Here is a 14,087-nt window from a genome sequence, read left to right as displayed (position 1 = left end):
GAGAGGGCCAGACCACCAACTGGGAAGGACCTCCTTCTTAGCAATGATAATTTTCCTTTGCAGGTGAAACAGCTCAACATGCAAGTGACTGGCACTCACCACAACTTCTTGACGATCTTCTCTTCCTCATGAAGATATTTTTGTCTCTCTTGCTCCACTAGGATGCGCTGTCGCTGCACGGGATCCTCCAGTCTCTTCATTGTTTCCATCACTTTGCCACTGATTTCCAGCTCGGCCTTCTTCATCATCGCCCTCAGCAGCTCCTGGTTCTGCAGCTGTGAACACAAAAAAATCAACCTCAGTGGGCTCTGCCTGCCTGAAATGGAGGCGAGTGAATGCCTTGAAGTCTTCGGAGCACTTTGGGTAGACAGCCCTGAGGCTGAATCTTTACTTATTTCAATGAGAAAGGAAAGGGAGCAAAGACTGTACATAATGTGGCTTCTTCCACGAACATCTGAATTTTGGCAGCCAACTGGCAACCAGACTGCCTGCAAGACAAAGGATCCTTTTTCTACTCTGGTCAATGCATCACGGACAACAGGCGTAAACTCTCATTGATGTATCTTTAGAGGGAGCAGCACAGGGCACCTGCTTTGGAGCCAAGAAGACTTTGGGTCTAATCCCATACTCTCTCCCTAGCCCCCTGTGAGACTTTGGGCCCATTATTTAGACTTCCTTGGTCTTCACTTCCTTACCTCTAAGGATGGGGAATCCACTTTCCTTGGCCATTCTTGAGGGTTACATGAAATACCCCATGGTATAGAATGGGAACTCAACACGTGGTGATTTGGCTATGAAATATGTCAGTATCAGTTCAAAGAGGATCTGTGTCCTTTTCGTTCACATGGTTCCATGTACCAAGTACCATGAAATCACAGATGCTTAAAACATAGGACTTTAATGCTGGCAATGATAATGATTCTAGATGAGTCCAGGGCTTTTGGCAATTTATGAATTTCTCTAGATTGGAGGTAGGCTACCTGTATACAGAACTCACAATTTCCAAACAGTTCCCAGAACATTCTTGTTTCTCATCCCAGAGAATATAGGAGGTGGGAGCTTTATTCAGGCTTCGCAGGAGTCTGGTTGAACACTTGAGTTCCTGGAGCAGGACAATTTTCTAACAGCAGCTCCATCGAGTGAATTCACTCAATCAGCCTCCATCACAATAATGATATTATGCCTAGTATATTATCCCCAAAGTTCCACTGAAATATCATTTAACAAATTTCAATGGTTTCCTGTTTTCCGGTTTCATGGACTGGTTTATCATCTCATGGGGGTGATGATGTCTTTGTCAACTGTCCATTATCCATGTAAATTGAGGGGAAATGCAATCTGACCATGTCACCACCTGCTTAAAGCCACATCATGCCTTCTGTTTTCTCTGAATAAAGATAAAACATTTCAACACAGGCCACAAGCAGAACCACCATTAGGTCCCAACATCAGCACTGCATGGTGATGAACTGGCCTCTGGGGAAAGACTGCCTGGGTTCGATTTCCAGTTTTACCACTTAGTAGATGTGTGTCCATGGGCAAGCTATTCACCTCTGTGTCTATCCAAAAAAGGGGTAGTAATATCTCATAGCTCGTAGGTTGGTCATGGAGACTCGGTGAGACAATAAAATAAAGTGTCTGGCACCAATCTAAACCTGAACACGTACCAGCTATTGCTAACAGGAAGGGTGAACTAGTGGGTGGAGCCTGGCGTTTTGTCTGGGAGGGAACCACATAGAAATGTATCACTTTTGGTTACTTTCTCTACAGGACTCATGATCATGCTCTCACACCACTTTTGCTAATGTCTTTTTATTGTGGTCTTAAAAGCCAGTCAGTCACTATTTTGCTAAAAGGCATCATTTTTTTGCTTGTTTGTTTTTTTGAGATGGAGTTTCACTCTTGTTGCCCAGGCTGGAGTGCAATGGCACGATCTCAGTTCACTGCAACTCCTGGGTTCAAGCGATTCTTCTGCCTCAGCCTCCTGGGTTCAAGCGATTCTTCTGCCTCAGCCTCCCAAGTAGCTGGGATTACAGGTGCCCACCACACCACCACACCCGGCTAATTTTGTATTTTTAGTAGAGATGGGGTTTCTCCATGATGGTCAGGCAGGTCTCAAACTCCTGACCGCAAGTGATCTGCCCGCCGCAGCCTTCCAAAGTGCTGGGATTACAGGCATGAGCCACCGTGCCCAGCCAAAAAGCGCCATTTTTAGAGACAGTGTACAGAGAACAACATCCTCCTATGCTATCTCTGGCTGCAGCCCATTCTCCAGGCACTGGGCAATCTGGTCCCTTCCCTTGTGGCTAATCTCCCTCCCTGCATGCACCTGGCACTCTGCTCAAGCCATACATCATTTCAGTTGTTAATAGGGGCCAGGCTCCTCTTTTTTTTTTTTTTTTTTTTTGAGACAGAGTCTCACTCTGTCGCCCAGGGTGGAGTGCAGTGGTGTGATCGCAGCTCACGGCAACCTCCGCCAGACTCCTATTTGCCAGGCCTTTGCACCTGCTATTCCCATCTCCCAGAATGCTCTTCCCTCCACCTGGTTAATTTCTGCCCTCCACAGAGTCTCTGGTACACTGTGTCTGGCATATTAGCAGAAAACTCAAAATACATCTGTTGAATGAATGAACTGAATGAATCAGTAACATTGATAAGAACAGGCAACAATGAAGAATCCAAAATTCTTCTCTAAATGGTTGAAACCTGCTGTGACCCATGGGCTTAGATATGTGTTGGGATCAGCTCTCCTGTGCCTTGTCTTGCTCTCACTGTGGGGATGTGGCAGGGCTACAGGTCAGCACTGTTCATATCGGTTGATTAACCACACACAGCAAAGCCACGTGCTATCAAGATGATTTGCTCAACTTCAGTCCCTGTGTCCAATCCCACAGAGCTCCTGCCTTTGAAGGGGGCGGGAATGAGTGATGACAGGGTTGTGAGGGGAAAATGAGTAGATAATTAAATGGGTCTAAGAGTGACCAATGCCTGGGTCCCAACTGAGAGATTCTCATTTTACTGGTCTGAGGTACTGTCTGGTTGTTGGGAATTTCTAAAACTCCTCAGATGATTCGATTTGCCACCAAGGATGATTTCATGGACTAAGAAAAGGGCTTTTGAATAGACAGATGATGTCACTGTGCCATGGGCTATGGGGCACAGCAGGGCACCTAACCCTCCTGCCCAAATTTTAAAACAAGCTTATGTAAATCTGGGGTCTGGTTAGATAGTGGATATTAACAATAGATATCATGCCAGAAATTATTGGTGGAATATTTAAAATTCTTAAAATTGAAAGGTGGGAAAAGTGAGGCCCTGAGAAGTCAAAGGACATGTTCAGGGTCTGCTCGGCAATTAGAGAGCACAGTTAGGATTAGAACCAGGTCTTCTGAATTCAACTCATCAATTTCCCCACCACCCCAAGTTGTTCTTCTATCAAGGCAGGGAGCATGCCATTTTGTTCACAGCTACAAGCAGTGTGTGGCACATGGTAGGTACCCAACATATACAGTTGACACTTGAACAACACAGGTTAGAACTGCATGCATGGGTCCACTTATATGTAGATTTCCTTCCTCTTCTGCCACCCCTGAGACAGCAAGACCAACCCCTTCTCTTCCTCAATCTATTCAATGAGAAGACGATGAGGATGAAGACCTTTATAATGATCCACTTCCACTTAATGAATATTATGATTTTCCCTTCCTTATGATTTTCTTAATAACATTTTCTTTTCTTCAACTTACTTTATTGTCAGAATACAGTATATATTTGACACAGCAGGCATGTGAAAAAAACAAATATAGTATATAATATGTACAACATACAAAATATGTGTTAATCAACTGTTTATATTATTGGTAAGGCTTCCACTCAACAGTAGGCTATTAGTAGTTAAGTTTGGGGGAGCCAAAAGTTATGGATTTCTTACTGCATGAGGGGTCAGCACCCCAACCCCCATGTTGTTCAAGGGGCAACTGTATTTGCTTTATGAATGAATCGCAATATAATGTTTCTGAGAAGGATAAGAAATATTGGAAAATACAACTGGGCATAATGTTTAAACGCAACTAGACTTACTCCACTAGAAGAGGAGGAGAGGGAGAGGCTCTGTTTCAATCCTAGGCTTTATTATCCTCCTGTCTAGAAAGCGGGGCCTTACAGGATCCTGCTGAGGGTACTAAAGAGGGAAGCTGTCATAGCTCACCGGCTGGCACGTGGGCAATGAGGAGTGAATCATGAATGAACAAGGTCTACATAGGTTCTCTGTCTGCTTTCCCAGTCCTCCTGCCCTCCCTGTCTGGTGTTCTTGCCACTGTCTCCAGGCTGCAGGACAGTTCCTGCTTATCTGAGCACAGTGTAAAAAAGTGCTAAAGATACGATGTGGATCACCATCTTTCTCTAAATGCTTCAAGTAAATTACTTTTTGGAAGCTCAAATTGTTAAGTTGGTTTTTGCTTAAGAGGTGATACCTACATTTCAATAGTTAAAATCAACTGTCTTGAGGCACAAAGTTTACAAACAATAAAACATATCCATCTTAAGTGCACCGTTCGATGAATTTTGACAAATGTATACACTGATGTAACCACTGCTGAAAGACAGCTAAATATTTTATCATCCTAAAAAATTCCTTTGAGACCTTTTACAATCAATCCCCAAGCCCCAGCCCAAAGAAACCACCAGTCTGCTTTCTGTCATTATAGATGAGTTCTTTGTGTTCTAGAACATTATAAAAATGGAATTATATAACATGTGCTCCTTTGTGTCCAGCTTATTTTGTTCAGAATATGTTTTTCTGAGATCCAGCCCTGTTGCTGAGTTTTTCAGTGATTCATTCTTTTATTGCTAAGTGGCATTTCATTGTACAAATGGATATAACAAAATTTTAATATTTGTGTACATTGACTTGATTCTTGTGATCTTGCTCAAGTCACTTATTTCTAGTAGCATGTTTTGTAGATTCCATTTAATGTTACACATATACAATCATGTCATTTGTGAGTAAAGCCAATTAGACATTTTACATTTCGATTTGTGTGCCTCTATTTCTTTCTCTAGCCATACTGAACTTGCTACAATCTTCAGTACAGTGTTAAACAGATGTCAGAGTAGGTTTCTTGGCCTTGCTCCTGATTTTATGGGGAATGTGTTTAGTGTTTCACCATTAACTATGTTTTCTGTAGGTCATTCACAAACATTGTTTATCAAGGTAAGGAAGCTTCCTTCTACTTCTAGAGCGCTGTTTTTATCATTGATGCTAAATTTTGTTACATGCTTTTTCTGCATTTATTGAAATACGATTTTTCTGTTAATAAGGTCAAATACACTGATTTTTTTCGTATTAAAACAATCTTGCATTCCTGGAATAAAACCCCAGGATAATGTATTATCCTTTTTATATATTGCTGGATTCAGTTACTAATGTTTTGTTAAGGATTTGTTACATATGTTTTCATGAGGGATATTGGTTTGTGGTTTTCTTCCCTTATAATATCTTTGTCTGGTTTTGCTCTTAGGGTAATGCAGGCTTCATAAAATGAGTTAGGAAGTATTCTCTGTTTTCTGAAAGACTTTTCTTCCTTTCAATACTTTAAAGACGTCATTCCACTGTGTCCTGACTTGCCTTTTGTTTCTGATGAGAAGTTGGCATTAATTCTTAATTATGATTCCTGTATGTAATGGGTTTTCTCTCCACCCCCAGCTGCTTTGAAGATTTTTCCATTTATCTCTGGTTTTTAGCAATTTGACTACCATGTGCTTTGGTGCAATTTCCATTGTGCTTACCATTCTAGGGGTTCACTGAGCTTTTTTGGTCTGTGGATTTACAGCTTTCATCAAATTTGGAAAAAATTCAGTCATTACCTTTTTGAATATTTTTCTCTTTCCACTTCATCTTTTATTAATATCATCTCACTGGTCACTACATTTTAATTCATTTTCTTTAGTCTTTTGTCTCTCTATACTTCAGTTTGAACAGTTTCCATTGCTGTTTTTAGGGTGACTGACATTTTGGGCAGTGATTAATCTTCTGTTAAGCACATCTGGATATTGTTTTTCAGCTCTTGAAAGCTCCACTTGGATATTTTTTATATCTTCCATTTCTTTCTTCATTATGTTCATGTCTTCCTTTAAATCCTTGAGAATAATTATAATAGCTGTTTTGAAGTCCTTGCTGCTGATTTCATTATCCCTGCCATGTCTGGTTGGTTTCTCTTGACAAATTTTTCTTAATGTTATAGGTCACATTTGTCAGCATCATCACATGTCTAGTAATTTTTGAGTGGATATTGGGCATGGAGCTCTGAATTTTGTTGTTTCCTTTACAGATTTTGGACTTTCTCTGGCAGACAGTCCAGTTACTTGTGGATCAGCTTTGTCCTTTAAAGGCTTATTTTTAAGCAGTTAGGTTAAATCTAGGGTAGTCTTTCCTCTGGGGCTAGTTTAGTCCTAAGACTGAGGCACAGTCCTTCTCCGATCTCTACAAAATGCCCAGGTGCTCAACAAGGCCTCTTCGCTTTTTGCTTTTCAAAACGTGAACATCTCCCAGGCCTGTGTGAACTTCGGGAACTTTTTGGCTTACAGCCCCCGACTTAGTTTCTGCCTGGCTTAGCGGTTGCTTTCACACTGTACATGCTTGGCTTAATATTTAATAACAGACCCATTTATTGATGTACTTCTTTCTCTGCAGAGCTTTCTTGTGTTTGGTTCTCCAGTCCACCAGTTCTAGCTGTTTCAGCTCTCTCTAAACTTTGGTCTTATCTCCTCAACTCACTGTCAGTGCCATGCTTGGGTTTTTCCTTCCTGCACCAAGATCTGAAAAGTGCCTCCAGACGGAAAGCTGGGTCAACTGTAGGTTTTTTTCCCCCCGTTCTCCTAAGGATTACGGTCCTGTGTTGTCTAATTTCTGAAAACATTTGTTTCATACATTTGCTTATTTTTAAGTTTTCTAGTTGCCCACAGTGGGAGGGCAAGTAGAGTTGCAGTTATTCCTCATAGCTAGAAAGATAATTTATTGAAAATGCTTTGCCATTTTTATAAGCACTCTTGTAAAATAAGAGACAGAAATAATGCTCTTGTCCATTAAAATTTTAATTGGACCAAATAAGTTATCCAAATCACTTCATGGAGAAACTAGCAAATGCCTAAACCTAATTCCACCCACCTGAAAATGGACCTATATCTCACATACTCAATTTTGATTTCTTAGGTAAAATCTAAGACTATCAGTCTTGCCAACAATGGATAATGTAATTGGACTGATTTTGCTGTCTAGCAGTGACATGGAACAGTGGTTATACCACAAATCAGAAAGATTCAGAAGGAAAGCCAGACCTCAGAATGACTCCTGATCCCACCTGGATCCGTTCCTGCAGGCTTCAGGGAACAAGACAAGGGATGCCTGGTCACAGCTATATAACCCATGTTATTGGGGTGCTGTCTCCCCATCTTAGAAAGCTTCTTGTTGTCTGAAGATCTGACTAGAGCTTGGTACATTGTAAGCAGCCTAGTCGTCAAGCCCTGTACTAGTTCCGTTTATTATTTCTGCTTGGCAGGGGACACGGGTCTGTTGCACATGGGAAACTCCAATATGCTGTTCTCAGGGATCCGCATTCCTGTGACCATTGTTATGCATGTCAGAAGATAAATGAGACCCTGGCACATTTCCACGAGGCGCTATCTTATAAAAAGACACGTTAAGGAAATTGTATTGAATGTTATCATTTCAAATACAAGGGCTCTATGCACTACTATGTTTATGTTTTATGTTGATATTTTACCTCCTCCTTCTCTTGGGAAGGGACAGTAAATTCTCAGGAGTCCTACAAATGTAATGAACAACCCAATTTTTTATTTATCAGGAAGCAGAATAAAGAGATTGGGTCCAAGGACCCAATCAGGAAGCAGAATAAAGAGATTGGGGATGAAAGAAGTAGGAGGTCGCCATCCTCTCTTTATGCCAAGTCTATCTGGCCTCCACAGAACCTGTACCATCTCTTCCAGAAGCTTCTCTCTCTCTCCTCAGCCACCCACAAGGAGGGGAAGAAGTGCAGTCACTTCTGTAGATATGGGATGACTTTGGTAAAATCCAAGTACTGTGGCATTTTGGGAAAAAGATGTTCATTATTTAGAAAAAGTGGGCTTTTTTTCAAAATGATATCAGGAAAGGTAACAGGCAAACATAATCATCATTGGAGGAGAACATCTGTTAGGTACAAAACCTTGACAAAACCCTTTCCCATTGTTGCTAGCTAATTACAGACCCAACCGTTATTTGGGAATGGGAATATCACACTATAAAGGTTCCATATAGCTCTCATACCAATTGTAGCTAGCAGAGCACATACTAGATTAGCCACTGGGAATTAGGTGCATTGTTTGAAGTCAAGGCTTTAAGTCATTGGTAATAGCTGGTTATCTCAACATTTCCAGGAGGTGTCTTCATGGACTAAGCATTCATATTACCTGTAGCCAAGAGGTAAAAACAGTAGTTTTTACCCTGGAATGTTCTAGAGTCACCAGTGCCTAGCCTCCAGTCCGTGCCAGTGAAGTCAGACTCTGGCCATGGTGCCTGAGCACTGGTATTTTTGTTAAGGGTTTCAAGTAATTCTAATGAGTAGCCAGGATTGAGAACCACTCTTAGACTGATAACTCCTGTGAAATTGGAGAGCAGAAGATAACACGAACAAGCTTTTAGTGGTTTCCTTGATCTGCTTAGGTTCCCTTTGTCCCATTGAAATCTACCCACCCCATTGTGTCTGCAACAAATTTCTATTCCTGAGAATAATCCATCAGTTTTGAAAATGAAATGCTCAAATAGGATATGCTCTACAGTCTAGGATTTTCCAATGATTTAATTATCTAATTACTGGAGCTGGCTGCCAAGCACAAATGGTTTTATTCAGTTTCACTATTTTATAACACAGTTCAAAGAACATTTGAATTTCTAATTCAATTTTTGTTCTTTTGAGACTAGTCTAGTGTTTCGTATATCTCTAATGATAGCTCCATTATTGGACTTATAACCACTGTGGGGCTGCAGTTCATTTTTGGTATATAATACCGCACATGTTGAAGGAGAATTGGTGCCGAGATAGCTTAATTATTCTAAGCTGTTTTTGTCTTAAGTAGACTCCCTCGATTGAAAAGACAGAAGTTTGATGGGGAGGAAAGCTGAATGGGACCCAGGGAATACAAATGCAGAGGTAGAAACAGTAACAGCCAGGTTAGGAAACACCGTGCTTATTTTTCCCTGCGAGTCTGCGCTTTAGAACTGCCCAACTTCCCAGGCTCAAAAGCACATTTGCTCACTGTTCTTTATTCCCAGAAAGCCAGAAAAGTTGAGTAGTTCTGGAACAATAAAGAAACTTGTGTGGTTAACACAGCATTCCTAGATCTTGACCAAAGACCTTCTTTGTTTAAGAAAACTGCTCTTTTTCACAAAGCTGCACAGTTCAAGGGTTGCAAGGCGAGACAAGTGTGAGAGATCCCTCCCAGCCGGCCAGAGGACCAAACTACGCCAGCCACTGATGGGGTGACGCTGTAGCTACAGACATCAAGAGAGCCTTGGTATCAAATTCACCTCTAACGCCTGTGAAATTCCCAGGGGAAGTGCGGCATTTATGCTAAAGCAATTCCATCCCTGTCCCCAAACCAACAAATGCTCACTTTTGAGAGCAGTTAGGTACTTCCATACAAATGATATGTATGTTTTTCTTAAAGGGTGCAATGAGGAGGTAACAATTTCCAAATGGCCAGCAGATGGTGCCAAAAGGCAGGAGCAGTGAAGGGAGGGGCTTGACCTCCAGGAGCCCCAGGTAAGAACGAACTTGGGAGCCGACAGGCCCCCTCTGAACTGCAATTGTGTCCTTTGGCCTGCAGAGTACTCAGTAATTAGTTTTCAATTACTTTCCAACATTTTTAAATGGCGGTAATTCATATAAAACCTGTGTCTCCAGATTTGCTTGAAATATTGAAACATCTAGAAACACTGGATACTAATTCTATCAGGTTAAGAGCCAGTTGGAACTGAGTGGCTACTATCCTTTAAAGGGGCCAATTTACTGTGGTCTCTCCTCCATTTCACTTGCTGTTACTGCCCGGACACTGAAGACATGTGACTTTGTCACCCCCTGACACAACCCAGCCCAACCCGTACACTTCATTTCATTGCAATGTGTCTTTAAAATTGCAAAGTGAGGGGAAGCTAATGCAAAGGATGGGGCCATCACAGATGATGATATTCACTAGGAGATTTAAATGAATTTGCATCAGATGTTCAAGGTATCTGGGATGTTGCCTAAGAGACAGAGTAGCCTTTGGAGATCAGATCCCTCACTCTTCTAGCAACCCTCATGATCCATGCTGGGGCCTCGGGGCAGGTCTCTCAAACCAGCTGCCTTTCTGTGTGTTTTCTGGTAGGCAGAGGGCAAGGGGAAATTGTTTTCTTAGCTTTCATTAGGTGGTTAAACAACATAGGGCTTGTGCTGTCGCTGTGCTGAAGAAGAACCACCGATTGGAAGCCTTTTTCCTATTAGAGGAAAGGGCTCAGGAGGTTGCATCCCCATGGCTGCTCCAGGATCCTGGATACATTTATCTTTTTTTTTTTTTTTGAGACATAGTCTTCGTCTATTGCCCAGGCTGGAGTGCAGTGGTGCTATCCTGGCTCATTGCAACCTCTGCCTTCCACATTCAAGTGATTCTCATGTCTCAGCCTCCCTAGTAGCTGGGACTACAGGCATACCCCACCATGCCCGGCTAATTTTTTTCAGTATAAATGGGGTTTCACCATATTGGCCAGGCTGGTCTCGAAGTCCTGACCTTGTCATCCACCTGCCTCGTCCTCCCAAAGTGCTGGGATTACAGGCATGAGCCATGACACCTGGCCCTATCTTCTAGCAATATTTGGATTATGAGCTTCTGGAAGTCAGGGAGGATATCTGTATAGAGCCTAGGCCAGCACTGTATCCTCAACGACAAACCTACCAGCCAGGGCAGGGAGGTGGGAGAAGGTGTACAGAGCAAATATGTGGTCTCATGCAGAGATGCACATCTCTACCTCCTTGTTACCCAGGAGACAGCTTATTCTGCTTCGGCAGATTTATGGGATTTGTTGACCAAGATTCGTGACCTGAAGGGTCACTTACCCTGATTCCCGTAGAGTTTATATATTCCTTAACAATGGAAAAGAGCAAGGAACGGATGGATCACCGTATCTGAATGAAATGCAGATGTTTTTCGTAACAAATCACCATGGTGGCTTTTTTTCCTTATGAATTCATCTTCTATTCTAAACTCATAGTTCTAAATACATCACAGATCCTTGCAAAAAAATGAAAAAAAAAAAAGCTTGGCTGACTATCCACCTTTGTCCCCGTTCAGTGTGGAGGAGGATGGAGCCTCCAAGCTGTCAGAAGTCAGCCTTCACTGGCTGTCGGCATGCTCCCCGGGGCCCCTCTCCTTTCGGCTCTTCTCCAAAAACAAATGCCCTAGAGTCTCTTCCTGCGTAAAAGTACGCACAGCTTAAAGAAGTGGTTGTAGGCCGGACGCGGTGGCTCAAGACTGTAATCCCAGCACTTAGGGAGGCCGAGGCAGGTGGATCACGAGGTCAGGAGATCAAGACCATCCTGGCTAACACGGTGAAACCCCGTCTCTACTAAAACATAGAAAAAATTAGCCGGGCCTGGTGGCGGGCGCCTGTAGTTCCAGCTACTCGGGAGGCTGAGGCAGGAGAATGGTGTGAACCGGGGAGGCGGAGCTTGCAGTGAGCCGAGATCGCGCCACTGCACTCCAGCCTGGGGTCAAAGCGAGACTACGTCTCAAAAAAAAAAAAAAAAAAAAAAGAAGTGGTTATAGATTGACTATAGTTGCAGTGGAAGGCTCTAGACTTGGATTGTGTGTGTGAGAGAGGAAGCCATGCTGTTTCTATGGTTCTACATTCTCTAGGTCTTCACGGAGCCCCTAGGAAAAGGAAGGTAGGAAGAGCTCAGGGCAACCGAGACAGAGGCCGCCATGCATGAGGAATACCTGGAGCTGCCGCATCTGCTGGAGCTGGAGCCTGAGTTCCGCCACGCTCCGCCTCATCTCAAGCAGGCTCATGTGGATGGCCGAGGTGCCCACAGGTGGAGGCTGGCTGGGAGGCACCGTGGACTCCAGAGCACTGAGCATCTTCCCACCAGACACATGGGGCGTTCCTATGAGAAAAGTGCATCAGAGAACTCAGAAGGCCACAAAGGAAAGTCTAAGCTATGCATCCCATCCCAGTGCAGATGACTGGTAATTCTAAAAAGGCCTAATTCTCTCATTACAAAAAATATGCATATATATGAATCACACAGTGTTATGGTATGCAGTGTGCAATGATCACATTCTAGAAGTTTAGTAAGAAAGTGCCATAGGAAGACAGGCCACAGAGCTGCCTATGGTCCCATCTATCTATCCACTGATTGATCTATCAATTGATCAATTTTGTTTATGGTTTTTTTTTATTTTAATTTTTTTTTCTTTTCTTAACCTCTGGAAGTAGAGCTTTTTTAAACACACAGGTTTGCATAGAGAAAAGCTTAGAAGTGTATAAAACAAAGTGTTAACGGTATCTCCAGCTGTGCTTTTCCAATATAAGGTTTTTTGTTTGTTTGTTTACTATTTTTTATTTTTGAGAACAGGGTCTCACCGTATTGCCCAGGCAGGTCTCGAACACCTGGGCTCAAGCTATCCTCCTGCCTCTGCCTCCCTAAGAGCTAGGATTACAGGCGTGAACCACCGCACTCGGCCAATTTTTTGTATTTCTAAAATCTGCATACTGAATATCTGCAATTTTATAATAGAGAAAACTAATTTTAAAATTCTGAGACCTAATATAGAGTGCTTATGTGCCTATTTTCTGCACGGCAAGTGTAACCTAAGGACATGCAACTTATTTCTGGGCAGAGATTCGGCCAATCGCCAAGGGGAGATTAGTAAGAACTGGGTACTGTCCTGAATCCCTTCAGATTTCCAAAATGAAAAGAAAGAGGGCGTCTGCACACAACTCCTTCAGTAAGAAAATAAGGCAAGATGCAAAAATTCTTCAGGAGGGGACTCTAAAAAGGACAATGCAATTCTACTGATACAGGTACCTGGAGTAGAGGCTGGATCCATGTTACTAATAAAGACACACACACACACACACACACATGCACACACTCTTCTGGAGAAGAGGCTGGATCCATGTTACTAATAAAGACACACACACACGCACACACACTCTTCTGGAGTAGAGGCTGGATCCATGTTACTAATAAAGACACACACACACACACACACACACACACACACACACACACACACACACTTCTGTTCAGTTCTCTTTCCTGTAAAGCTTTGTCACAGGCCAGGCTGGCCTTGCAGGACAGAGCACTGCTGGCCACTTGCAGACCCTGGAGTGGCTATAGTGTGGTGGTACCCTGTCTTTCCATCCTGGCTCAGTCATTTCGGGAACCTTTCCCACTCCAGCACACACAACTCAGCCAGGCCCCAGTGGAGCTCAAAGTGGCTCATGAGCCAGGGAGCTCCCTGAAACTATCCTCTTTCTTGCTTGGCCTTGGCGATGCGGATGCTGCTGGCGCCCCATGGTCTTCATCCATGATTGACCATCCAAATAGGTCCAGTCTCCCAGCTCCTCTAATGGCCCTCTTGGGGAGGCAGCAGGGGAGCAGGCCAGAAGGCATTTTAAAGGACTGACAATGGAGCTCCAGGAGACCCGATAGCGAGCTTTTTGTTATGTTTCTTTCTTTCTTTTTTTTGAGACAGAGTCTCGCTCTGTCTTGTCCAGGCTGGAGTGCAGTGGCATGATCTTGGCTTACTGCAGCCTCTGCCTCCTGGGTTCAAGCGATTCTCCTGTCTCAGCCTCCTGAGTAGCTGGGACTACAGGTGCACACTACAACACCCAGTTAATTTTGTATTTTTAGTAGAGACGAGGTTTCACCATGTTATCCAGGCTAGTCTCGGACTCCTGACGTCAGGTGATCCACCTGCCTCGGCCTCCCAAAGTGCTGGGATTACAGGCATGAGCCACGGCGCCCAGCCACGTTATGTTTCTAAGCCTA

At 43.2% G+C, this 14,087-nt stretch overlaps 1 protein-coding gene across 16 annotated transcripts in view; it reads right to left on the bottom strand.

The window, feature by feature from the left end:
- The window catches only part of KIAA1217 (KIAA1217 ortholog), a 508,152-nt gene that overhangs the window by 34,348 nt on the left and 459,717 nt on the right, over positions 1–14,087 (bottom strand). For all 16 annotated transcript variants that reach the window (XM_063607293.1, XM_034930120.3, XM_034930117.3 and 13 more), the window contains 2 exons: positions 12,028–12,194; positions 100–275 (listed from right to left, as the gene is read on the bottom strand). In XM_063607293.1, coding sequence (XP_063463363.1) covers positions 100–275; positions 12,028–12,194 — 343 coding nt within the window. The remainder of the gene's footprint in view (positions 1–99; positions 276–12,027; positions 12,195–14,087) is intronic.

Source organism: Pan paniscus, chromosome 8 (genome assembly GCF_029289425.2).
Source record: "Pan paniscus chromosome 8, NHGRI_mPanPan1-v2.0_pri, whole genome shotgun sequence".
Classification (NCBI taxonomy): Eukaryota; Metazoa; Chordata; class Mammalia; order Primates; family Hominidae; genus Pan; species Pan paniscus.
Note: the sequence above shows the minus strand (reverse complement) of the source record. Positions and strands in the feature narration are given on the sequence as shown.